Source organism: Planococcus citri, chromosome 2 (genome assembly GCF_950023065.1).
Source record: "Planococcus citri chromosome 2, ihPlaCitr1.1, whole genome shotgun sequence".
Lineage (NCBI taxonomy): Eukaryota > Metazoa > Arthropoda > Insecta > Hemiptera > Pseudococcidae > Planococcus > Planococcus citri.
In genome coordinates this window covers 80214339-80241848 of record NC_088678.1, presented here as the reverse complement: position 1 = coordinate 80241848, position 27510 = coordinate 80214339, and the positions used below count along the sequence as shown (strand labels likewise).

The following is a 27510-nucleotide window of genomic DNA, read 5'->3' as shown; positions in this document are numbered from 1 at the left end:
TGAGATTTTTTGTTTCAGTGATTCGATGGTAACGTTAGGTTGGTTGCATATTGATCCTAGTCGTTTGAAGGTATTCGTGTCTAACCGTGTTGTAAACGTATCTAAATTAACAGATATTAATCGTTGGTTTTATGTTGAAAGTTTGTCAAATCCTGCAGATTTAGGTACTCGAGGTATTCCATCGAGAAAGTTGTTGAATTGTTCGCTTTGGAAAATCGGACCTAGTTGGTTAATTTCTGAAGAGTTCCTTCAGCATGTTCAGTTTCAACTTGATAATGAAAGGGAATTACCTGAGTTAAAAGAGAACACATCCTTGATTATATGGTATGATAATCGACCAATTTTATCGATGATAAAATCGTATTCGTCATTCTATAAATGTATTTCGATAGTAAGTTTTGTTCTTAGGTACGTGAACGTGTTGAAAAGCAGAGCGAGAATTCGTTTAGCTGGTAATATTCCCAAGCCAGTATGTCGTATTGTTGATTTTAAGGAAGGAGAATGGGTCAAGCTTGTTGAACCGTTATCAGTCGAAGAGAGAGATATTGCCTATTTTAGAATTATTCGTTACGCTCAAGTAGAACGTTTTGAAGTTGAGATCGAGTGTCTGAAAAAAGGTAAAAAGTTGCATCGAAAAAATAGGTTATCAACTCTTGAATTATTTTTTGATAAGTACGGAATTTTACGTGTTGGTGGTAGAATTACAGCTGCATGTTTTTCAGACGATGCGAAATTTCCAATTATCTTATCCTCGAAGTCTTCGCTTTTGTATTTGTATATCGATTTTGCGCATCGAAAATATTGCCACGCTTCTGCTTCGTTTTTGTACAATTTTGTACGTGGTAGATTTTTCGTAATTGGCAATTTAGCTGCCACTATCAAAGAATGTTTGCACAAGTGTTTAACGTGCACTAGGTATGATGCGAAAATGGTTGAACAGATTATGGGCGATTTACCTTTTCAAAGAGTAAATATTTCGAGACCATTCTCAACTGTAGGTATAGATCTAACGGGTGCTATTTCGATAAAATGCACCAATCATCGAGTAGGAAAAGTTGTTAAGGTTTATGCCTGTTTTTTCGTTTGTTTTTGTACTAGAGCTGTTCATGTAGAGTTGATAGAAGACCTCACGACCGAAGCCTTTTTGGCTACTTTCGAAAGATTCGTTGCTCGTCGTGGTTTACCACACACAGTTTATTCGGATAACGCTACTAATTTTGTAAGTGCTCGTAATAGATTTTTTGCCGAGAATCGCATCAAGTGGTTGTTGATTTCCCCACGCAGTCCTCACCAAGGTGGGCTGTGGGAGTCCGCTATAAAAGCTGGAAAATCGCTCATGGTGAAATGTATTGGAAGTCAAATCTTGAACCTCTTCGAACTTATGACTATTTTATCGAAAATAGAAGCGATTCTCAATTCTAGGCCACTTGCCTATGTTCGAAAAAATGATTTTGTTGAGCCAGTGACGCCAGGTCATTTCTTGATTGGTAGTAATTTACTTGAGCCATCTTTGAATGTCGATAATAAGTCAAGTCTTCGTGATCGTTATAAACTTTGGAGAAAAGTCGTTGATTCGTTTTGGATTTGCTGGCGTCATGAATATTTTAATCAACTTCGTCATCGAAGTAAATGGCGTAAAGAAGGTAGGAATATTCGAATTGATGACGTCGTTTTATTGTCATTACCTAATGAGTCTTCGTTGAATTGGCCTATGGCCATTGTCGTTAAAGTTTACCCGGATTGTCATGGTACTGTAAGAAATGCCGATGTAAAGTTGTCTGATATGTCGATTAGAAGGACTTCGGTCCAACGTCTGGTTTTATTGCCAGTACGAGATGATGAATAATTTCGTTATCTCATTATGCTCGGTATTATGTCGTTTTACGTAAATTCCTGTTCCGATTAATTGTTTTTTCTACAATTTATCGATGTTAGACCTAGTAATTAATTTATTTTACCTGTGATAGTTTATGTCTTTTTATTTTTTATTTAATTTGTAAATTGATTTTTAAATTTTTACTCTTTTTTGTAATTATTTTTATGTATGTTAATTTGTAAATAATTTTTTTTGGGTTCAAATGAGCTTTGCTCATTTCGGGGGGGTGTTTGTTACGTTCGTAAGTGCGAGTTGCATTATCGAACTAGTTGTTATCTAGATTTTTATCTCGTTGATGTGTCGAAGCTTATTCTTTTTTCGTTTCGTGTTCAATAGTAAATATATCGTTGTACAGTCCACACCAATGCTCTATGTTGTTTTATTTCGTATCGTAACAAATATATTCTTAAACATGTGAACCTTGAATCGTTTTTTCAAGAATTCGAATCTAGAATCGTTGGCTGGCAAAATGGTGGTAAGACAGTCCTTCAAGTCATTCATTTCGCCATTATTCAATTTCTCATCCAGGTGACGAATTTTTTGGTACCAGCCGACCTCGATCAGCGTAATCATAAACGCATCCGGCGCGATCTTCGCTTTCGAAATGGTTTTCTTCACGTACTCGTACAACGTTCGCCAATCAGCGAAATACAGACAAATACTCAACGCGTTTAGACCCATCATAGGCACCAAAAACAACCATTTATAGCACGTCAACCTTTCTTGCAGTTTGTCATCATCGTCATCTGCATCTGCTGCTGCTGCTGCCAAGAATCCCTCAACAGCGGGGAAATAAAACGATACCACGGCGTCGAATGCGTCGAAATCGCCAAAACCCAGCAACATGTAAAGCGATCGATCGAGTTTGCCTTCCGAACAATTGGCGATTTGTTTTTTCAACTCGACAACGTCGCGATCGAATCGTTGCAGAAATTCGCGCATCAATTTGTCCACCTCTGCGAACGGCGCCCACGTAATCAACCAGTAGAAATTCTTCTCGAAGAATTCCGTTCTTTTCTTCGCCTCCGTGCTTTTCAACACTAGTTTGATGAATTTCATCGGATCGCTGATCTGGCGACGTTCGCGAAATTCCTTCGTATCTTCGAGCGGAATCTGGAGGATGCATTTTTCGCCGATACTCTGCCATAATTTAAGATCGATGGCCGATTGTTTCAATTCGCTACTGGCGCTGGTCCAAATTTCCATCAACAGAGGGGTCCATTTTTCGAAATTGCTCGGGTTTCTCATCGATAACGGTACTAGGGTTTCGAGAATACCGCAGAAATCCTTCGACTCCATTAAACTCTGGAAAAGCTGCCAAATGTAACGTACATCGTTCAAAGTACCATACCGAACGATTTTCTCGACCAGTTTCGAAATCGCGCAACAACACGCAACAATCATCCACTCTTTAACGTCCAATTTGGCCAACAACTCTTTCAGGTATCTTTTACCATACCGTTCGACGATATGTTCGAATTCGATCGCTTTCATCTTCCGGTCCACTTTATCGAAGAAGTGTTCGACCGGTGGCCACAAATCGAACTCCTTCACTGTTTTATAAAACATCAACGTGTCTACAGAATACTTATCGGTGACTCCGGGTACCGATATCGTATCTAACTCGTTTCTCAAATACTTGCTCCAGTACACCATGAACGGATCCTGTACAAAATCCCATTCCGGTAGCACCAAATTGGCATCGGCCATCCAGTCGCGAAACTTTTCGATCTCTTCGACGATGCAGTAAGTACTGGCAAATCTGAACCTCTCCAACGGACTCAGCTTCTCATTGGTCAAGATATTTTTCGCAGTCGCTGCGTAGTCGATTTTAAAACGATCATTCCAAACCAGCTTCACGACGTATTCGCTCAACGAAGACGTTGGCGTCGATGGTTGATCGTGGAAGAAATTCACCTCGTGATGATACTGGATCCAGATCATGACTTGTTCCAAGATCGACCCGATATTGTCGTCGATTTGGTATCGGATTTTATTCGGTATGATGGTCGCGAATCGAGGTACTACTTGCATTTCGTATAACTGCCACATGAACCAGTCGTGATCCGAGCAGGTAAGATATCCGTTACCTTTTCGCCAAACGTCGATTACAGGTATTTCGTCATCTGCCCATTCGTGTACCAGCTGAATGCATGCGGATTTGGCAGCCAAACATTGCAATTCCTTCGGCGAATCGGACTCGGTCATCTTGCTACGTGTATTGTTATCGATTACTATATGGACACACGAATTATCTGAAACATCACATCATACCTAAGTATATCTTCATTTAATACACAACTAATGCTTTACACAAAATACTTCCATATAGCAAGCATAAACCTACATTCGATAAAAATCTTAATTATTCAATAATAATCAAACCAACTTGAGGAGTATACTCACTGGAAAGTAAATTGAGATCTTTCAAACGGTAAATTAGAAACACGATAATTCGTACACTTCAGGGAACCATTGTAAACGAGTATTTTGCATCAAATAAAAATGTAAAAGTTGCGTCGCGTTTTCGATCGCGTAATTACGGCGTATTTACGCCTCTGTTTATTTACGTTTTCGGATATACGCGGCTATCGTTTGTTTAGACGTTTGTTGTTATTTTCCTCAACGAATTTGTCACTTTTTGAATTTTTACCCGTTTTTCTGTCGTTATGAAAACATTCTCCGTTATTATTACGCGAAATTCAATGGAATAAATGTTAAAAATGTACATTGCTTTTATTCATCCTTCATTATGGTGACCCTAGGACGTGATTGAAATTCAGCAATATCTCAAGTGAGATAATCGTTCCGTTTTCAATGCTTCGGTAATATCCAATCTTGGGTAAGCTTTTTTAATTCGTTTCGAATTCGTAATTCGCTACTTCCGTAATATCCATGTTGGATAATCATCAGTTCGCTTCGCAATCGTAATCGTTTCAACGTTCGTCGTACGTTGGAATTCGAAAATCGCATCCGTTCGTAATATCCACTCCGTGGGTACTCCAGTATATCGCATCCGATCGCTAATATCCACAATCCGTGGGTACACTTCAGTAACGCTATTTTCCAACATCATGGCGAATAGACGCACCATCGAGCAGCTCCGTAAACTACGCGACAACGTTATTATCGTATTCGACAACACCCGTACCTGGGCAGACAATCCGCAAACGAGTAAATCTGCTCCCGAGCTCCGACGACATATCCGACACCTGGAAGAACAATTTGGTTTGTTTGCTTCTTATAATAACGATATTCTTACCACCGAAGGTAACGACACCGAGTCGGATTGCGCAGTTACAGCTGTAACTGCCGAATCCAAGTATTTCGAAATCGTATCAAAGTTAGAAACGCTTCTCGAGCAGGCTACACCCGAACCGACCAACAAAGGCTCCGAATACCGTAGCTGTACCGCAGCCGATAATTCAGTTCGTTTACCTAAGCTAAATCTGCCAAAATTCTCGAACAAGTCCGAGGATTGGGCCAGTTTCTTTCAACGGTTCCAGAGTGGCGTCCGTAGCCCTCGTTTAGACGACCTGCACTGTCATGAACATCTGCTGTCCTGTCTAACTGGCGAGTCAGCTGATCTCGTTCAGAACATCCACGTCGAAGTTGGCAGTTATGCCGTTGTAACCGAAATCCTAAAACGTCGATACGAGAACAAGCGCTTGAATCTTCGCCTTCACCTCCAGAAACTTTTCGAACTGGCAGTGTTGTCATAACGAAATTTTTTTTTCGTTACGTTATATCGTTTCGTTTCAGATTTGTGAAATTTTTCGTTACGTTATTTTTCCGTTATTTCGTTGCACAAATAATTCCGTTACGTTATGTTTTTCATTTAACGTTATTACATCATTTTGTTTTTCCGTTATTTCGTTATTTCGTTTCGTTTTTCGTTATAGCACAAAAATGCGCAAATGGGGGGTTTCTCTGAAAAAAACTGAAAAAAGTACAAGGTTGGTCAGTATACCTAAAGTGTACCTAAATAGCGGGAGCGAAGCGATGGCAAAAGCTCTCGTTTATGTGTGATTCAAAATCTAAAAAAGTCAAAAATGAGCCCTTTTCTACAAAGTTTGTTCAAAATTCCGTTAAAAGGGGGAAAAATTTAAAATTTGAAAAAAAGTCTTACCTATTGAAAAAAAAGTAGGAGTTCAGTAGGACTAATGGGGCCAGTATAGGACCTGTCAGGCTGTCAGACACGATTTTTTGATACATGTGTATTTTTCTGCTCATAAATTTTTACATCAATTTCATTTTCAAGTACAGTATTTTTCAATTTTCAAATAGTTTGAAAATTGAAAAAGTTAACTTTTTCAATTTTTTATTGATTAATCATTTTTTAATCATTTTTCCCAAAAAATTGAAGAAAAAAGCGAAAAAAAAACGGGAAAAAAAACGAAAAAATAACGGAATTTTTTTCGTTTTCCGTTTCGTTATAGCATTAAAATTTTTTGTAACGTTATAATTTCGTTACGGTTTCTTCTGCAACAAATTTCGTTTTCGTTTATCGTTACGTTATTATAACGGAAAAAATTCCGGTTTTTTCCGTTATAACGTTTTTTCGTTACGTTATGAATAACGTTATGACAACACTGGTGAGGTGAAAGAAAACGATCCTGAATCGCTCCGTAAACTCGCCAATACTGCGTTAATCAGTATACGAGCCGTCGAAAACATGGGCTTCAAACGTGATGCCCTGTCTAACGAACTTATTGTCCAGCTCATCGTTACAAAACTCGATTCGCGCAGTCGTGAGCTCTGGGAGACGTCCCTCAACAACGAGCAAGCTGTCGATAACGCCGAACCAGACGTAGACTCATACAGTGAGCTGATCAAGTTCCTAGAAAACCGTATTCGAGTCGTTTCTTCAGTATTCGTAACCGCATCGAAGCAGAACACCGCAGCCAATACTAGACAACATCCTCAACGCACGCGTGGCGCCGCCACCTCGTTAGTAACGCAATCCGCATCGTCAAACCCGTCTTCAGCGCAATCTATGGTTGGCAGCGGTGATTCAGTCGTGAGAATCTGTCCGTGTTGTAGCCAGGTTCATCCACTCTACCAGTGTGACGCCTTCAAACGACTACCGATTCAAGAACGCTATCAGCGGGTTCGTGACGCAAGGCTATGCGTTAATTGCTTCCGTGGCGGTCATTGGGCCAAGGTGTGTCGCTCGATCAAATGCAAGCAGTGCGGCAAAGCGCATCACACGTTGTTACATCCACTCGAATCCAATAACGCGCATCAACCGCCTCCGTCTTCGGCGGCGGCACCTACACCACCTTCCGGTACTCCTAGCACTACAAATCAGACATCCGAGCCTCCGAAACCGACTCAGTCAGTGTCCGCAAATGCGACATTTCTATCCGCAGTGACGCAGCGACAGCTCCGCGAAGTATTATTGAGTACCGCAGGTGTCCGCCTCGCCTCTGCGACCCATCATATCAACGCAACTGCTTTGCTTGATGGCGCATCGCACGTTACGTTACTCACGAAAGATATTGCGCAGAAATTGAACTTGAAGCTCAATAAATCGTCGGTAGTGATCAGTGGCGTTGGTGGAGCGCGGTCTTCAGCCAACTCAACCACCACTATCAAGCTTACATCGCGCAACGGTGAATTCTCCGTTAATCTACACGCAATAGTGGTAGATTCGATCACCGATCCGTTACCATCAGTATCGTTTACGCCTCCGCCAGAATGGGACTTTGCCCAACGCTACCATCTCGCTGATCCGCAATATCACGAGTCAAAGGTCATTGACCTACTCATTGGAGTTGATCATTTGTACCAAATCCTCCAACCGTCAATGATTACGCAACCGAATCGACCAACGCTCATCTCGTCTCAGCTTGGATGGCTCCTCGCCGGTCCATACTCAACGTCATCGATTGAACCGAGTGTGCGCTGCCTTCATGCGAAGTTAACGCAACCAGAAGTGGACTCAATCACAGAGTTCTTAGGCCTCAACGAGCCACCGCGCGTCAAGGACACCAGGTCAGTTGACGAACTCGAGTGTGAACGAATATTCGTTGAGACACACAAACGTGATCCAGTCTCAGGCCGTTTTATCGTCAAGCTACCACGACGATCCGACAAGATTCTTGGTGAATCACGCCAGCTCGCTATAAACCGTGAATTCTTACGTGAATACGAAGCGCTTGGTCATTTGACGCGCTGCGCACCTCCACTACCAAACCAGATTACCTACTACATCCCACATCACGCTGTTTACCACAATGGGAAGATTCGAGTTGTATTCGATGCTTCAATGAAGACGACAAATGGCGTCTCATTGAACGACACACTATTAGTGGGCCCAACGTTGCAAGCGCCACTATTCATCATCTTTCTCCGCTTCCGAATGTTCTTATACGCATTCACCGCCGATATAATCAAAATGTACCGCCAGATGTGGGTACCAGACGAAGACCGAGATCTTCAGCGCATCGTTATCTACGAAAATGGCGAGGTAATCGATTGCCAACTGAACACCATTACCTATGGAACGAGCTCCGCGCCGCATTCCGCGATTCGAACGATTTTTCAACTTGCTGATGATGGCGAGTCAGAATTTCCAGCGGCGGCGGCAGTTCTGCGTAAAAATACATACGTCGACGATACACTGAGTGGTGCCGACTCGTTGGAAGCTGTAAAAAAGCTTATCGACGAGTTAGTCGCTTTATTACGTACTGCTGGCATGGAGCTAGGCAAATGGCGCTTCTCCGGTGAGCTGGCAGACCACGCACCTCTCTGTGGCTCGTCAGTAGGCCGCACTCTTGGAGTCGAATGGGACTCAGCCGGTGACTTCTTCAGTTTTCCATCTCTGGCCAACGTCACAGTTCCAGAGAACACCGTAACGAAACGTATCACACTCTCGAAAGTATCCAGCATCTTTGATCCGTTGGGATTTCTCGCACCTCTTGCAATCACCGGCAAGCTTCTCATCCAAGAGTTGTGGACAGATAATCTGGACTGGGACGAAAACGTCTCTGCCGATTTCCAGCAGCGTTTCAATCGTTTCCTTAACGATATCACCGCATCCGCTAGCTTACAGTTTCCTCGCTACGTAGGAAACGCAGAATCCGTTCATCTTGAGCTGCATGGGTTTTCAGACGCGAGTAAGGAAGCATATGCTGCCTGTATCTACGCTCGCATTCTCAAGGAGAATGCGCCACCAGTTGTGCGGCTGATCGCATCTAAAACGCGTGTCGCGCCCCAACGCCAACCACGTACGATTCCGGAATTGGAGCTCTGCGCTGCTGCACTCCTGACCGAACTTTTCGAACCAGTTATTACAACCCTAGGTTGTAACCGAGATCGCTGCTACGCTTACACCGATTCGACAATAGTGTTGGCGTACCTCGCCAAAGAACCAGGTCATTGGACCCAATTCGTCGCTAATCGAGTGAAGAACATTGTCCGCACATTTCCAGGTGAAAAATGGCGACATGTTGCAGGTGAAATCAACCCTGCAGACCTGGCCACACGCCAAAAATCATTTACCGAACTCGAATCACGTTTTGATCTCTGGCTCCATGGTCCAGAGTTCCTTCACGAGTTGAAGATACCACCGAATCATCTCTCACGCGAATTTGGAGAAGAGATTTTCCAGGCAACGCTAGTATATGTTCATCTGAACACAGTACTGGACGAAATACCACCCCAATATGCAGATTTCGCCAGATACGTCATCAACCAGTACTCGGACCTCAGTAAGGTCCTGAGTATCATCACCGCTTGGCTCCGCATCAAGGACTTCTTTCTCTCACGAGTCAGAAAAACGCCGTCTCCGAGCGGAAGTTTCTCTGCTGCTGAATATCGACGCGCCGAACTTGAATTGGCCCTGAAAGCTCAGCACGAGACCTACCCGAAGGAATTCGACAAGCTGATCGCCAAGCGACCGCTTCCAAGTCGCAGTCGATTCACGTCACTGTCTCCCTTTCTCGAGAAGGGACTTATACGTGTCGGTGGCCGCATCGAACGTGCGGACCTACCTTACCATCAACGTCATCCCGTAATCATTCCGGCAAACCATCGATTCACACATTTGCTGATTCGAGATTGCCATCGCCGATTTGCACACGCCGGACCTCAGTTCATCACCGCTTATCTACGCCGCAGATACTGGCTCATTGGTAACCTGAATGCTCAAATTCAGCAGGTTATACGTACCTGCGCCAAATGTGCTCGATTTCGTCGAAACGCTCACCGAAATCCGCCGATGGCCGATTTGCCAGCTGACAGAGTTCGCCCATCACCGCCATTTTCCATCGTTGGTGTCGACTACGCCGGCCCCTTCAATCGCAAACCAGAGATTCGCTCACGGAGTACCACCAGACTAAAGTCATATGTCGCCGTGTTCGTATGCTTCAGTACGCGAGCCGTTCACCTCGAGGTGGTCCTGGACCTCACGACAGCGGCGTTCCTCGCCGCATTGAAACGTTTTGCAGCACGCCGTGGCTGTCCTTTAACGATCTACTCGGATAACAGCACCAATTTCACCGGCGCTGCCAACGAATTGAATGACAAGTTCAACGAACTTGCCAAATCCACCGAGATACAAAAATTCTCATCACCAGCTCCGATCGAATGGCGCTTCAACCCCCCTGCTGCGCCACACATGGGTGGATTATGGGAAGCTGCCGTACGCATTATGAAGAATCACCTGTACAAAACGATCGGTGACACAGCGCTCACCACCGACGAATTTGGTACACTTCTGTGCCACATCGAATCGATTATGAATTCGCGCCCGATTGTACCGCTGCGCGATCCAGCCTCCAGTTTTGATGCCCTGACACCTGGGCACTTTTTAATTGGACGTCCGCTCGTAGCTGTCTCAGATGACACATCCAACAGCGACGTCACCCACTACCGAACACGCTGGGACCTTGTAACCCAACTGCGCAACGCTATTTGGCGACGTTGGAAGCCAGAAGTCCTAACCTCCCTGCAGAAACGGGTCAAATGGACTGCTTCAACTCGTCAGTTCGAGATTAACGATATTGTAATCCTCAGCAAAGAGGAGACCGCACCTTTGCAGTGGCCATTAGGCCGAATCGTCCGTACGTATCCAGATCGCCAAGGTACAGTGCGCTCAGTCGACGTCATTTGCCGTAACGGCACTGTTTTGAAGCGCCCTGTCCATAATCTGATACCGCTCATCGACGTAGATGAAGTTTCGACGCCGGATGGTACCAGCGCCGACGGCGGCGGGATGTAAACGAGTATTTTGCATCAAATAAAAATGTAAAAGTTGCGTCGCGTTTTCGATCGCGTAATTACGGCGTATTTACGCCTCTGTTTATTTACGTTTTCGGATATACGCGGCTATCGTTTGTTTAGACGTTTGTTGTTATTTTCCTCAACGAATTTGTCACTTTTTGAATTTTTACCCGTTTTTCTGTCGTTATGAAAACATTCTCCGTTATTATTACGCGAAATTCAATGGAATAAATGTTAAAAATGTACATTGCTTTTATTCATCCTTCAACCATAATAACATGATGCAGCATTAACTACATTATAATACGTACCGGTGAATTCGACTGATAAGACATCGGAAAAGGACACAATCTATCGAGCAGCTGCTATCCTCGAGTGCCAGTAAACTACAGTTAAAACATTCCACAATTATTAGTGTTGAAGAAATGCATAATTCACTGTTCAATGTTCACATCACAAATCTGACAAATAAAAAATCTACCACATACCACACTTAGTTCCTTAACCACACCACAGCCACGTTGAAGCTTCGCTTTGAGAATGAGAATAATTATTATTACGCTGAAAAGTGAAAAGTGAAATTACGTTGGGAAGAGGAGGAGAAGGGAGCTTATATCTATCTATAGAACTAGCGATAGCGTAGTTACGCACATTACATATCACATACAGGGTGGCCAGAAATATCGGGTACCCCTAAAAAAGTTTTCTAACTAAATACTTCGGTTGGTCACAGTGTATGATAATAATGATAACACATGATTGGTTGTTGGAGTTGGACTGGAGAGATAACATTCCACCAATCATATGCATCTATTTCACGTTGCCAACCAATATTTTTAATGAAAAACTTTCTTAAGGGTACCCGATATTTCTGGCCACCCTGTATGTTGACATTACCTGCCATGGCTAGCCATGGGTGACATGGGGGATTTATACGGGAGCAGTACCATTTTGTAGCTCTTGTCGAGGTCGACTGTTCGAGGCGAACACAGCGCGCTGCCTACAAGCCCCTTTATCTATTCATGGGAAGAAACTACGGGCCGGGGCGTCTAAAGTCTAGAAAATGAGCAAAACCAAAAAATGAAAATTTGCCAAAATGAAAAATTTGACCTAGGGAACTTGTAGAACATTTTTTTAGATGAATATTGCAATTTTTGGGATTAGCCTACCTTCATTTTTGAAGGATCCATGCAATTTTGAAGTGTTTTGAAACTGATCAATTTCTGAAAATTTTCAAATTTACTCAAATTGATCTGTTTCAAAACTTCAAAATTGCATGGATCGTCCAAAAATGAAGGTATACTAATCCCAAAAATTGCAATATATTCATCTAAAAAAATGTTCTACACAAGGACAAATTTTCATATTTTGGTTTTGCTCATTTTCTAGACTTTAGACGTCCGTAGCTTCTTCCCATGAATAGATAGAGGGGCTTGTAGGTAGTGCCCCTTGTTCCCCGTGATGAGAGCTACAAGATGGTACTACTCCCATATAAATCTGCCATGTCACCCATGGCAGGTTAAAGTGGGAGTCTTAAGGAACATTTCTAGCCCTTCTACTCGAAAAAAAGTGGCCCTACTTACAAAATGGCTACCATTGTGATTGACAGGTCAGCTGAAATCGCAGATTTTGCGTTCCAACATAGAACTTGCACAACATTTTTCAAATCCTACAAAGGTAGATCGAAAGATCAGGCAAACATTTATCACCTGTGAAAATTTCAAGTGCTAAAGTGCCTTTTTCCATTTTTGGAGAATTTTTGAAAATCTTTAGGACAAATATGAGGAAAAAATCAAAATTTTACCAAATTGACCAAGAAAGCTGAAATTTGGGATATACTCTATTTTCGACCTGCCAAATCGATTGGAAACTGTTTCAAACTATTTTGAGCAGTTCTGGAGCCTCCAGCAGATTTTCGAAACTCGAAATTTCCACAAAATTTCATCAAAATGGAGTTGGAAAGCTGAAATTTATCCTGCAAACTAATTCCAATGCGCTACGAAGTACTGCAAGTGAATTTCAAGTCGTTTTGGAGCCTCTAGCGACTTTTTGAAAATTCCTGGAGCCACCAGCAGATTTTTGAAACTTCAAATTTTCACAAAATTTCATCAAATGGAGATGGAAAGCTGAAATTTACTCTACACTCCAGTTTTAACACCCTCCGAAGACGACTTAAGGCGAGTTCAAGTCATTTTGGAGCCTCCAGCGGCTTTTTGAAAATTACTGGAGACTCCAGTAGATTTTTGAAACTTGAAATTCCCGCAACATTTTACGAAATGGAGTTGGCAAGCTGAAATTTACTTCGCAAACTAATTTCAATACGATATCAAGTTGACTACACGTTGTGGTTTCAAATGGTTTTGAAAGTTCTAGCTATGTACTTTTTGGAAATTTCAATTTTCCAAAAAAAACGTCATACGACCTTTCAAAAAGTCGCTGGAGGCTCCAAAACGACTTAAAATCCACCAGCAGTCGACTTTGTAGCGTATTGAAATTAGTTTGCAGAATAAATTTCGACTTTCCATCTCCAATTTTGAGTTTCAAAAAACTACTGGAGGCTCCAGTAATTTTCAAAAAATCGTTGGAGGCTCCAAAACAACTTGAAATTCCCCTGCAGTTGACTTCGTAGCGTATTGAAATTAGTTTGCAGAGTAAATTTCGACTATCCAACTCCATTTAATGAAATTTTGTGAAAATTTCGACTTTCAAAAGTCTGCTGGAGGCTCCAGAACTGCTCAAAACGATTTGAAACAGTTTCCAATCGATTTGGCAGGTCGAAAATAGAGTATATCCCAAATTTCAGCTTTCTTGGTCAATTTGGTAAAATTTTGATTCTTTCCCTCATTTTTGGCCTAAATTTGATTTTCAAAAATTCTCCAAAAATGGAAAAAGGCACTTTAGCACTTGAAATTTTTACAGGTGATAAATTTTTTCCTGATCTTTCGATCTCCCTTTGTAGGGTTTGAAAAATTTTGTGCAAGTCCTATGTTGGAACTCAAAATCTGCGATTTCAGTTTACCTGTCAATCACAATGGCCGCCATTTTGTAAGTAGGGCCACTTTTTTTTCGAGTAGAAGGGCTAGGAATGTTCCTTAGGACTCCCACTTCAAGAAAAAAGCAGTTCCGGAGGATCAACGGGGGGGGGGGTGTGTGGTTCAATAGATCCTTAATCGGGCTCCCCGACTACTAATAACCAAATAAATTTCGTTTTTCCCTTCAAATTAGGGGGGGGGGGATTATATCACAGTAATAATTTTGTTCCGAAATTTTTGTGCTACACACGGAAAAAATTCAAGTTGTCACCCCTGGTTGGCTCTTGAGAGTTGAGATCAGCATGAAAAAATTCATTTGTCATCACTCAAAAAAAATTATTCCCCAGAATTCAACGCTAAGAAATCAATTTGAAAACACCGCAAAACCTTCTGACAAGGGAACTTCTTAAGGTGTCACACTCCGATTTGAACGGGACCGCGATTTTTGGAAAGCGCATAGTCTAAAACCCCCTAAACCAAATTTTCAGCTGCTCAAGTTCATTTTTCGATTTTTGGCGAATTTTAGAAAATTCAAAATTGACTGTTTCTGGCGATTTATGCTTTTTTTCAAAGCACCTACTTGATCAATAAAAATGGTCAAAATAAGCCCCAAAACTAATATTAATCACCCAAATCCAAATTTCACCATTTCCAGCCATTCTGGAGCCTCCAGCGCTATTTTTAATTTCTCCAGAATTTTGAATTTGCTCTCGAAGGCGTGAATATGAAGTTATAGGCAGCTAAAAATCGAGTTGTACATTACACTCGACCTGTTTAACGAGTTTATCCACATTTGCGCCGATTTTGAGAGTGACGAAAAAATTTAGGCAAACGCAAAACTAAACGAAAAAAACTCAGAGCCATAAGGAAAATAATGAAAAGAAAAACTTGAGAGTATTTGTTTAAATTATTGTAATCAACTTCCGAGATAATATTATAAAATCACCATTCCTTGAGAAAAAGGCGCAACGTGTTCTATTTTCATAATTGTCAATAATAGGTATAAGAAATCAAATGTAAGAAAATTTAGAATTCATCGACACCTCCTCCCAAAATAACGTACTGAAAAGAAATACAAATAGTAAGAGCTGTGCGTAGCTCATGCGTAGCTCCACAAATCTACCTGTTATATGGTGAAGTGTGTGAAGGGGAAGGAGGGTTACGTTTCACCCTAAATAAAATAAAATAATTAATACAGGACGCGACAAAACGAATGTTTCAACGACTAAAGAAGTGGATTAAACGACAAAATTGTATAATTAACCGAATTAACGGGACAATTAGCAATTCAAGACATAAAAACTTATCCAACAGGAAATTTCCATCCTTATGGATGGAGGAATTTTAAAATTCTGAAGAAATCCAAAATTGAAAATTGAATTTTTTCGAATTTTGTAGGAGACCCCCTACCATGTAAAACTCGCACATACTTTTCATTATTATTAATTACATTTTTTTTCGATAAAAATCAACAATATTAATATTACGGAGCGTAGGGAGCGAGAAAAATATCACGAGAGTAAATAAGCACCTCCCCATACTCATTTTTACGAATTTTAAAAGTCTCAGAAAACGAAGCTCATTTGATAAATCGACTGAACTACTCAACCACTCCAACAAAAATGTGTCAATTGATACAAAATTGTAAGTCAGATACTTTCCTAGTTAGCAATTCTAGACTTTCGAGTATCGATCTTGTTAGATCTATATTTTGAATGATAAAATAGGGTACACTACACATTTAATTTCAGCTTCCTTCATCAATTTGATAAAATTTGGATTTCTCCATTCAAAAATTCATTATAAAATCAACTATAGAATTTTAAATTTATTGGCCAGTAATGGTTCAAAACTTTTCCCACACTTGTACTTATTTTGAAAATCCTTCTATTTTCTTATGATCTCATTGAAAGTGAAGCAGTATTTGACAAATCAACCAGACTACTTGACCATTGGAAAAAAACCTGATAATTCATTCAAAATCATACCTATACTACTTATCGATTCAGCAATGATCGTAGATCAACTTGAGATGCCAATTGCCAAAATCACTAGGCTTGTATGAAATTCAAAATATCGGCGGAATTTTCATTCAATAAATAACATACCTGAATCCCAATATGAAAATTTTCAGCAGAAAAAAATAAGAACCCAGTTTTCTGTTCTGCAAAAAAAATTACCCAAAAAATAAAACCTTGCAAGTAATTCAACTGAAAACAATTATCTTCAACAAAAAAAGAAATACATATATGAAGGAACTTGTCGTACCTACATACATAAAAATGTAAAAATAAAAAAAAATAAACAAAATTTAAACAAAAATACATTACAAATTAAATAACGTTGATATACTCGAAATAGTACATACCTACAATGTATTCTAGATCAATACATTTGAAAATAAAATCCAATTCTGAATTGGTAAAAACATAATAAGTAAATATTTAAAAAAAAAAAATCCTTCATTCATCGCACAATTCTAACGAATAACATTAAAAAAATATCGTTTTATCCCACCAATCATCCGCTCACAACTTTATTCGTCAAATGTTAAACATCTGCCTCAGCTCCTGGATCAGCTCTGCAGCATCAGCTCTCGCATCCGGACCTGCTTCAGGTTCAGCATTAGCATCCAAATCAGCATCAGCATTAGCATCAGGACCAGCTTCCGCAACGGCGTCAGGATTAGCCTCAGCAGCAGCGCCAGGACCAGCTTCAGCATTAGCATCAGGATTAGCTTCAGCAGCCGCATCAGTATCATCTTCATAGATCGGATTACGCGAACATTCGACCGTGAATTTCTCAATTGCGCTGAGATCGCCGTCGAAAAACCAGAACAACATAGCTCTACGATACCTTCTACGTGTCAGTAAATCTTCGATCATCTTATACTCGCGATATTTATAAATCATCTCGCGTTTAAACTGGCTCCTTTCCGCTTCACTCTCGAAACACCACATTAAAAACTCTTCCATCGATTTGGTAGCTTGGAAGCACTCTCTAAAGCAAGATTTAAACTGCACCAAAAACCCATTAGGAAACAGGACCTGTTGCTTGAAATTCTTATCGACTAGTTTTTCGTCGCCGTTGTAAATCCATAGCAAAAAATCCTGCACGTTAGCTCGATTAAAAACCCTTTCTGCGGGGTGTTTGGTAGCGAATAAATTCGTAAACATGTGAAACTTGAATCGTTTTTTCAAGAATTCGAATCTAGAATCGTTGGCCGGCAAAGCCGTAGTGAGGCAGTCCTTCAAGTCTCTCATTTCGCCCTTATTCAGTTTCTCGTCCAAATGACGAATATCTTGGAACCATCCGGCCTCGATCAGCGTAATCATAAACGCATCCGGCGCGATCTTCACTTTCACAGTGGTTTTCTTCACGTACTCGTACACCGTTCGCCAATCAGCGAAATATAGACTCATACTCAACGCCTTCAGACCCGTCATAGGCACCAAAAACATCCATTTATAGTACGTCAACCTTTCTTCGTCTTCATCTGCTGCTGCCAAGAATCCCTCAACAGCAGGAAAATAAAACGATACCACTGCGTCGAATGCGTCGAAATCGCCAAAAGCCAACAATATGTAAAGCGATTGATTGATTTCGCCTTCGTCTTCGGAGCATTTGGCGATTTGTTTTTTCAACTGGACAACGTCGCGATCGAACCGTTCCAGAAATTCGCGCATCAATTTATCCAACTCTGCGAACGGTACCCAGATAATCAGCGAGTTGAAATTCTTCTCGAAGAATTCCGTTCTTTTCTTCGCCTCCATGCTTTTCAACACCAGTTTGATGAATTTCATCGGATCGCTGATCTGGCGACGTGCGCGAAATGCCTTCGTATCTCCGAGCGGAATCTGGTAGATGCAGTTTTCACCGATACTCTGCCATAATTTGATATCGATGGCCGATTCTTTCAATTCGCTACCAGCGCTGGTCCAAATTTCCATCAACAGAGGGGTCCATTTTTCGAAATTGCTCGGGTTTCTCGTCGATAACGGTACTAGGGTTTCGAGAATACCGCGGAAATCCTTCGACTTCATTTTACTCTGGTAGAGCTGCCAAATGAAACGTACGCCGTCCAAAGTACCGTACCCAACGATTTTCTCGACCATTTTCGAAATCGCAAAAAAACTAGCGGCGTTCATCCACTCTTCAACGGTCAATTTGGCCAACAACTCTTTCAGGTAGTTTTTACCATACCGTTCGACGATATGTTCGAATTTGACTGCTTTCATCTTCCAGTCGACTTTATCGAAGAAGTGTTCGACCGGTGGCCACAAATCGAACTCCTCCACTGTTTTAACAAACATCAACGTGTCTACAGAAAACTTATCGCTGACTCCGGGTACCGATATCGTATCTAACTCGTTTCTCAAATACTTGCTCCAATACACCATGAACGGATCCTTTATAAAATCCCATTCCGGTAGCACCAAATTGGCATCGGCCATCAAGTCGCGAAACTTTTCGATCTCTTCGACGATGCAGTAAGTACTGGCGAATCTGAACCTCTCCAACGGACTCAGCTTCTCATTGGTCAGGATATTTTTAGCAGTCGCAGCGTAGTCGATATTAAAATGATGATTCCAAACCAGCTTCACGACGTATTCGCTCAACGAAGACGTTGGCGTCGATGGTTGATCGTGGAAGAAATTCACCTCGTGATGATACTGGATCCAGATCATGACTTGCTCGACGATCAGCGCCATGTTGTCTTCGATTTGGTATCGGATTTTATTCGGTATGATGGTCGCAAATCGAGGTACTTGCATTTCGTATAACTGCCAAACGAACCAGTCGTGATCCGAGCAGGTATGATATCCGTTACCTTTTCGCCAAACGTCGATTACCGGTGTTTCACCTTCGGCCCATTCGTGTAGCAGCTGAATGCAAACGTATTTTGCGGCCAAACTTTGCAAATCCGTCGGCGAATCGGTCATCTTGCTGCGACTATCGCTATCGATTACTATGTATAGACACGCGAATTAGGTGTCTGAAACATCACATCATACCTAAGTATACTTATCTTCATTCAATACACATCTAATGCTAAATGCTACACAAAACACTTCCGTAGCAAGAATATGTACCTAAATACATTCGATAAAAATCTCAATTCAATAATAATCAAACTAACTTGACGAGTATACTCACTGGAATGCAAAACGGAACCAAAATTGAGATCTTTCAAACGGTAAATTAGAAACACGATAATTCGTACACCTCATAGAACCATAATAACACGATGCTGCATTATTACATAATACGTAGACGTACCGGCGAATTCGACTGATAAGACATCGGAAAAGGGCACAATCAATCAAGCAACTATCTTCGAGTGCCAGTAAACTACATACGATTAAAACATTCCACAATTAGTGTTGAAGAAATGCATAATTCACTGTTTAGTGTTCACATTACAAATCTGACAAATCTTTACCACACCACAGCCACGTTGAAGCCTTTGAGCATATAATATTACATGTAATATTAATACTCAAAGGTTGAAGCTTCGCTTTGAAAATGAGAATGAGAATAATTAAGCTGAAATGACGTTGGAAAGAGGTGGAGAAAGGGGGTTACATCCATCTATAGACAGTAGACACTACTCTACTGTAGTTAGTAGTTACATCATTGTTCGTGAGAAAAGCAATAGCTTTGTTCTTTTCGCATTTACTTTTTACACTAGTGTAGCTTGGTGTATTACACTGGAGTAGGTGGTGTACTCCACTCAGGCACCACTCACACCAGTGTATGAGGTGGTGTAACATTTATTTGGTGATGTTTTTTTCATCCCATTTTTGTTATCATCATCACTTCCGATAGTTCGTAAATAGAATGAAATAAGCTTTTTTACAATTTCACTCTCCATTTACAACTTTTCTTCAATAAATTAATTCACATTTGAACGCAAACGCAAACAATTATCATCAACAATCAATTCAATTTCAGTGTGCATGGTGTACACCATCTACTCCTCCTCCAGAGCAGGAGTAGATGGTGTATGCACCAACTACACCAATGCATTACACCAGAGTACACCCGACTGAATAGAACACAAACTTGCCTGCACTAGTGTAAAAAAAAAATGAAAAGAACAAAAATCCTACACTTTCTACACCAGTGTACACTAGTGCAGTAAATTTGTGCGAAAAGAACAAAGCTAATGCAAAATGAAGCATGCGTGGTGCGCACAGTCGTACAATGTTCCCATCAAGATCAGCTCATAAAACGAGAAAAGTTTGATTTAAATTACCAAAAAAAAAAATCCCACCTAAATACCGAATAATTTATTCTAAATTACTACCAAAAATGCTCTCGAAGAGATCATCATAAAGAAATTCATTTGTCATCGATCAAAAAAAAAAAATCACCAGAATTCAACGCTAAAAAATCAATTTGAATTTTGAAATCACCGCCAATAGTTATGATTCTGAGCTAAGTTTTGAAAAAATGAAATTCCGAATCATCAGGCAAAAATTTATTCAAAAAAAAGTATTGAAAATTATAATAAAAAAATTTCATTTGAAATAATCACAGTTCCAAACTAAATCTTCAAAAAATTCATTTCTGTCATCACTCAAAAAAAAATTCATTGGAATTCGAATTCTAAAAAATCAATTTGAAATCACTGTCTACGAGAAGTTCTAAGCCTGATTTTAAAAAATGAAATCCTAAATCACTATCTAGATGAAAATTTTATTTATTCTAAAAATCACCAATAAAAATTAAAAATTTTCATTTGAAAAAAATCGCGAAAAAATTTCAAACGAAGTAATTCATTACTTGATTTAAATCTCAACTTTCACACCTGAAGTAATAACACACTAAAAAACAATTAAATGGGTTCTATACCGATCAGATTTGACTGAAATGAGTCCATACAGATCTCTTCTTTAATTTAAAAAAAAAAAATACTCACTTTTCCAAAAACAAAGTAAACTCACAAAGGAACGATTCGAACAGGACCAAGATTTAAGGAACAAGCTCAAGCATGGTCCAAAATCTTCATAATCAAAGTTTCAGCACCTCAAATTGATTTTTAGATTATTGGTGAATTACATATTTGATTTTTCTAGTATTTTTTCCATAAGGAGTGAAAATTAATTTGGGCAACTGAAAATAGAATTGTGGCATTTTCCACTCAGGTGTCCGTCTGGAAATGAGTCTAGATGTCGGTTGTGCATAACTAAGCCACAACTGAATCTTTAGTTGTTCTCGTAGTATTCAAAAATTCCACCTGAAGTGTTAAAATGGTCTAACACGGTGAAATTTTCATCATTTTAACGACTAAGAATACATTTTTTAAAAAAGTCGATAAAATCGCCGAAAATAGTCAATTTTGAACTTCTAAAATTCGCCAAAAACCGAAAAGAGAGATGGTCTTCATTTCAAAGTATCGTTTGCTTTCATCCCCAAAAGCTAAAAAGGTCAAATGTTATGAAAAATTTGAAAAAATTTCACTTCTTACCCAAAAGTCTCGTTTTTTTTCTTGGTCTATTCCTAAAAAGTCCTCCTTTTTACAGTGTCTCAATTTTTTTCCAAAAAGTACTTACCTACTCAAATATTTCGCGTTTTTTGTCCAAAAATTATCACGTTTTACACACGAACTAACTAGTCGATTTTTTGAGAAAAAATTGCGAAAAATAATCATTGTATTATATTGTTAGAAAGTGCTGGTTTTGCTAAAATTGTCGAAGTCTTGTTTTTTGAAAAAAATTTAAAGAAATAATATATTCTTACCTACTTTTTAGCAAAATATCAAATTATCGCTTTTTTAACCAAAGTAAAAGTCTCGGTTTTATCATCGAGTTGCATTTTTTAAACAACATATTTTTACCAACCGTTTTCAAAAACGGCTACTTTTGTTAAATTAAAATTGTCATAACCAATAAAATAATTATTCAAATTTCCGAAAAAGCGTCATATCCTTTCCAAACAATGCTTGGTCTCCTTATATGTATGTACAGTTTTTGAAATAAAAAAAATGAAAAACTGCAAAAAAAAAATGGAAAATTTTTCACCAATTATTTTATTCTGGTCAAACTCTCTTTAAATTATTCTCTTGAATGATTTTTTTTCAACACATCACTTCAATTTTTGATTTCTTCAACTTTTTACCCAAATTTGATAGCTCTGGGGAAAGGGGGTGGGGTCAATCGAAAAAGGGACTACATATATTCATCATGAAAATTTTGACACCAGAAATTTGAAAAGAAAACAAAGGAGTTATGTAGGTACTCGTTTTTAGAAGAATTCCTGATACACAAATGTGAAATTGAAAAAAAAAGAAAAAATACATTTTACTTAAATCTACATAATACCTAAGTACCTATCCTATTTTTCTTAATTTTTTTCAACTTGGGGCTTCATACAAAGAAAAGAAAATAGATTATGGAAACGCGAGAAGTACATATTTTCTCGAAATGAGGATACTTAATTCAAAAGTATCCTGCTGCAAAAATGAAGTTTTGAATTTTTTCCCATCAAATCATCAATTTTTTCAAATAATGAAAAACCCTCCATTCCATCAGTTCAACTCACACATACTTTTCATTTTCTTTTTATTTTAAATAAAAATTGACAATATTACGAGGTAACTATGAGAGCGAGGAAAATATCAGGAGACTAATCAAAAACCTGCCCTGTACTCATTTTAACGAATTTTAAATATCTTAAAAAGCGAAGCTCCTTAAATAAATTGACTCGGCCACTTCAAAAAAATGTGTCAATTGATCCAAAATTGTACGCACTTTCCAGTTCAGCAATTCTAGACTTGCGAAAATCGATCTTGCTAGATCAGTATTCTGAATGGTATGTCATCAGGCCAGTCAAACTTGATAGAATTATGATACTTTCTACGAAAATATCAGCAAAACTTCCATTCAGCGAAATAATGCAAAATTACATCATAAAAATTTTCAAGAGAAAAAAATGAACACCATTTTTCCACCCTTAAAAAACATCATCAGCCTCAGCCAAGTTGATTACAAAAATATTTTCAAGTGAAAGAAAACGTTGTATATTATTTATACATATCAAATAACAATTATTATTAAAAAACCAAAAAAAAAAAAAAATGTCTGGAAAAAAGGAATTTTAAAAATTATGCAATATAATGCAAATTATCGTCCTGCACTTCAAATGCCATATATACCTACTTACATATATTTAAATTTCAAATAAAAACACCTACGAATACGACGCATTCAAAAATGAAAAAAAAAATCATTTCGAAAGAGGGAAAAGATTAAGCAAACATACTCGACAACTTACAAATGTTCACTTGTTGGGAAGGAAAAATTCGAGAAAAAATTGTTTCTAAACACGATGAAATAAAATCAAATCTGCACTTCTGATCCCAGCAGTCACTTTTTCACTAAATATGTACCTACTTCAAGTCTTCAGTTACCCATAATAGCGACATACGAGTTCATCGGATTACGCGCGCAATCAGCCGTGAACTTTTCAATTGCACTGAGATCGCCGTCAAAAAACCAAAACAACGCGCTTCGGCGATACCTTCTAGCGGTCAACAAATCTTCGATCGTTTTATACTCGCGATATTTATGAATCATGTCGAGTTTAAACTGTCGCCTTTCTGCTTCGGTTGCAAAACACCACTCTAAAAACTCCTCCATAGACTTGGTAGCATGAAAGCAATTATCGGTGAAACAAAATTTCAACTGAACCAAAAACCCACTAGGAAGGAACTGGAAGACCGGTTTCTTGTAGATTCCATCGATTAGTTCGTCATCGCCGTTGTAAATCCACAGCATAAAATCCTGCACGTCAGCTCGATTAAAAACTCTTTCTACGCGTTCAATTAACCAGAAGTCACTGAACAGATTCTTGCCCATATGATCTTTGAATCTTTTTTTCAACCGTTCCAATCTGTCATCGGTGGGAGACAAAATTGCGTTCACGAATTCCCTCACGTCTTTCATTTCGCCTTGACACAGTTTCACGGTCAAGTCAAAAACTGCCGGATAGTGATCCTGCTCGATCAAAGAAATCATAAACTCATCTGGCGCGATACGGCGAGTCTGCGAATTGATTTTTTTCACATAATCGTATAACGCCCTCCAATCTGCAAAGTATAAACAGCTACTGAGCATGTTTAAACCCCTAGCATTCGACATTAACGCCCATTTATAGCGCATCACATCGTCGTCCTCGACGAAGCCGCCGACACCGGGGAAATAAAACGATATCGCTGCGTCGAAATCGTCGAATTCGCCAAATCGCAGCAATGTCCACAGACATTCGTCAATTTCGTCAGAATTGGCGATTTCTTTTTTCATCTCGATATTATCGCGTTGATGGCATTCCAGAAAATCACGCATCAATTTATCTACCTCAGCAAACGGGGCCAAGACGATCAACCAGCAGAAATTCTTCCCGAAAAATTCGATTCTTTTCTGCGTATTATTCGTGCTTTTCAAAACCAGTCTGATGAATTTCATCGGATCGCTGATCTGGCGACGTGCACGAAAATCCGACGTTTCTCGGTCCATACGGATGATGTATTTACTACCGATACTCTGCCACAGTTTCGTATCGACGATGGCCGATTGTTTCAATTCGCTGCTAGCGCTGGCCCAAATTTCCATCAACAGCGTGGTATATTTTTCAAAATTGCTAGCGTTGCTCATCGATACCGGTACCAGCGTTTCGAGAATGGAGCAGAAATTCTTCGAATCCATCTCACTCCCGAACAGTTTCCAAATGTACGTAACGTACGTCGTTATCCAAAGCACCCCATTCGACGATTTGCTCGACGAGTTTCGAGATCGCAGAACGACACGCCAGATTCCATTCTCTATCTGTCAATTTGGCCAACAAATCTTTCAGGTGTCGTTCACTGTACAGTTCGACGACACGTTTGAATTTGCTGGATTTGCTCGCCGAGTCCAATTTATCGAAGAAATACACGACCGGTGGCCACAATTCAGACATCCGTGAGCTTAAAGTTGCATCAAACATCACCGTGTCAACGGAAAACTCCCCAGTGACTCCGGGTATTGGAATCGTATCTAACTCGTTTCTCAAATACTTGCTCCAGTACACCATTGACGGTTCCTCTTTAAAATTCCATTCCGGTAGCGAATCGGTCGCCATCAGATCGCGAAACTTTTCCATCTCTTCGACGATGCAATAAGTACTCGCGAATCTGAACCTCTCCAACGGACTCAGCTTCTCATTGGTTAGGATATTTTTCGCAGTCGCAACGTAGTCGATTTTAAAATGATGATTCCAAACCAGTTTCACGACGTATTCGCTCAGCAATGAAGATTGCTGTCGTTCGTGGAAGAAATTCCTGTAATGATGATACTGAATCCACATCACGACTTGTTTCAAGATCGGCGCCAGAGTGTCGTCGATTTGGTATCGAATTTTATTCGGTAGGATTTTATTCGCGAATCGAGGTACTTGCATTTCATGTAGTTGCCATAGGAACCAGTCGTGATCCGGGCAAGTGTTATATCCGTGAGCTTTTTTCCAAACGTCGATTACGGGTATTTCATCGCCATCGGCCCATTCGTGTACCAGCCAAATGCATACTGATTTGGCAGCCAAACATTGCAATTCCATCGGCGAATTGTTCGTCTTGCTGCAACTGTTACCGTCCATTATCAGACGCGCAAATTATCTGAAAAATCACATCATACGTGTACCTTGATTTAATACGCAGCTATACGAGTATTTGTACAAATTACTTCTAGTACTACAAGCGTAACCTACTTCGATCAAAATCTTAATTCAAATTTCAAATAATCGAACAAACTTGAGTATACTCACTGGAAAGTAGAACAGGACAAAATTCAGGTGTTTTAAACGGTAATAATTAGAAACACGACAATTTGTACACTTCAGAGAACCATCATATTACACACAGCATTATTATCACCTGGTACCTGTGTATACCGGCTATCTCGACTGATAAGACATCGAAAAAAGGCACGATCAATCAAGACGATTCTACCATATTAGTTGAATCTTAGCTTCGAAAATAATCACGCTGAAATAATGTTGAGAGGAGGAAGAGGGGGTTTGCATCATCATTCGTGGGAAAAACAATGCAAACTGAGTCAGCACGGTCGCACAATGTTCCCAATTTTCATCAAGATCTCATAAAACGAGAAAAATTGAATTTAAATTACAAAAAATAAAAATCTCACCTAAATACATACTGACTAATTTATTCTAAATCACCACAAAAAATTCACTCAAGATCATCATGAAGAAATTCATTTGTCATCACTCGAAAAAAATCACTAGATTAAAAATCGATTTGAAATCACCACAAAAAGTTCTGACGTGAGCTAAATTTTTAAAAAAATGAAATTCTAAATCACTGGGCAAAAATTTATTATTACTAAAAAAACGCAAAAAAAAATCATCAAAAATTGCTATATAAAAATGTCATTTGAAATACTTGATCACAGTTCCAAACTAAATCATAAAAAAATTCATTTGTCATCGCTCAAAATAAAATTCATTAGAATTAAATTTTAAAAAATCATTTTGAAATCGCTACAAGAAGTTCTAAGCTGAATTTTAAAAAAAATGAAATCCTAAATCACTATACCTAGGTAGAAATTTACCTATTTTAAAAATCAACAAAAAAATTTAAAAATTTTCATTTGAAATAATCGCGAAAAAATTCCAAACTATGATATAGTTAAGATTAATGGCCCTGCGTAAAGGTAATGAAGGTATTACTGATTACGTATTATAGTGATGATAATTATCACTCCCTAGGAGGTGAGTAATTGCGGATACCAAGATAGCTCAGAAGGTTGCAGTTCCAATAATTAACTACACACATTTAAAGATGGTTACATAGATAAATAAAAACACATTTCTATTTACGTGTATATTTACACTATTTACAAATCTTCATTAACATACATCGTTTGCACTTATGTTTACACATATACTCTGTTCCAAATAAGAAACGCAAACTTTTCTAGGCGCAAAAACATAGGGTCCACATGAACAAGCAAGGTTGAGCACTACGCTAAACCAACGAAATTAATAACCGGTTTGCTTTTCATTGCTGCGTAATATTGTTTACCTCCCCGCCAGTTCCCCGAACATCACGCCTCGTCGTGTGTTGCGGGTTGTCAGTTTGCGTTTCTTATTTGGAACAGACTATAGCATGAGAATGAATGAAACTTAGACAAGTAAATGATCTACCTATACATATGTTAGGTGAGATCAGCAAAATGATGACAATATCGAAGTATTGAGACTTTAACCTACTCATCTTACATTTGAGTCTGTTAGGCGAAGGTATGTATGTACATGACAGCCAAAATATGTACTTACATAATAATATTTTCTAATTCAATTAATACTAATTAT

General features: G+C 39.3%; 4 protein-coding genes across 7 annotated transcripts in view; 1 reads left to right on the top strand and 3 right to left on the bottom strand.

Moving 5' to 3' along the window:
* LOC135837960 (roundabout homolog 2-like) overlaps nt 1-27510 on the top strand; it is a 638803-nt gene that overhangs the window by 108440 nt on the left and 502853 nt on the right. The window lies entirely within an intron of this gene.
* Nucleotides 1255-11640, bottom strand: LOC135837962 (uncharacterized). Of its 3 annotated transcripts, XM_065353408.1 has the most exons (3): nt 11593-11640; nt 11416-11490; nt 1255-4131 (listed from the first exon to the last, which is right to left on the bottom strand). In XM_065353408.1, exon 3 carries the CDS (start codon nt 4082-4084, stop codon nt 2246-2248), a length of 1839 nt encoding a protein of 612 aa, XP_065209480.1. In that variant the 5' UTR covers nt 4085-4131; nt 11416-11490; nt 11593-11640; the 3' UTR covers nt 1255-2245. The 3 variants fall into 3 exon arrangements, with proteins under 3 accessions (XP_065209480.1, XP_065209481.1, XP_065209482.1); XM_065353409.1 differs by lacking the exons at nt 11416-11490; nt 11593-11640 and adding an exon at nt 4283-4409; XM_065353410.1 differs by lacking the exons at nt 11416-11490; nt 11593-11640 and adding an exon at nt 4224-4336.
* LOC135837953 (uncharacterized) lies at nt 16342-19653 on the bottom strand. Of its 2 annotated transcripts, none has more exons than XM_065353398.1 (2): nt 19417-19653; nt 16342-19132 (listed from the first exon to the last, which is right to left on the bottom strand). In XM_065353398.1, the coding sequence occupies exon 2, from the start codon at nt 19077-19079 to the stop codon at nt 16680-16682; it is 2400 nt and encodes a 799-aa protein (XP_065209470.1). In that variant the 5' UTR covers nt 19080-19132; nt 19417-19653; the 3' UTR covers nt 16342-16679. The 2 variants fall into 2 exon arrangements, with proteins under 2 accessions (XP_065209470.1, XP_065209469.1); XM_065353397.1 differs by having other exon boundaries at nt 19294-19652.
* LOC135837955 (uncharacterized) lies at nt 21928-26536 on the bottom strand. Its single transcript, XM_065353400.1, has 2 exons — nt 25942-26536; nt 21928-25792 (listed from the first exon to the last, which is right to left on the bottom strand). Exon 2 carries the CDS (start codon nt 24843-24845, stop codon nt 23544-23546), a length of 1302 nt encoding a protein of 433 aa, XP_065209472.1. The 5' UTR covers nt 24846-25792; nt 25942-26536; the 3' UTR covers nt 21928-23543.

Coding starts and splice junctions, on each gene's coding strand:
- LOC135837953 (XM_065353398.1), bottom strand. CDS start 19,079: ATGACCGATTCGCCGACGGATTTGCAAAGTTTGGCCGCAAAATACGTT.
- LOC135837962 (XM_065353408.1), bottom strand. CDS start 4,084: ATGACCGAGTCCGATTCGCCGAAGGAATTGCAATGTTTGGCTGCCAAA.
- LOC135837955 (XM_065353400.1), bottom strand. CDS start 24,845: ATGGATTCGAAGAATTTCTGCTCCATTCTCGAAACGCTGGTACCGGTA.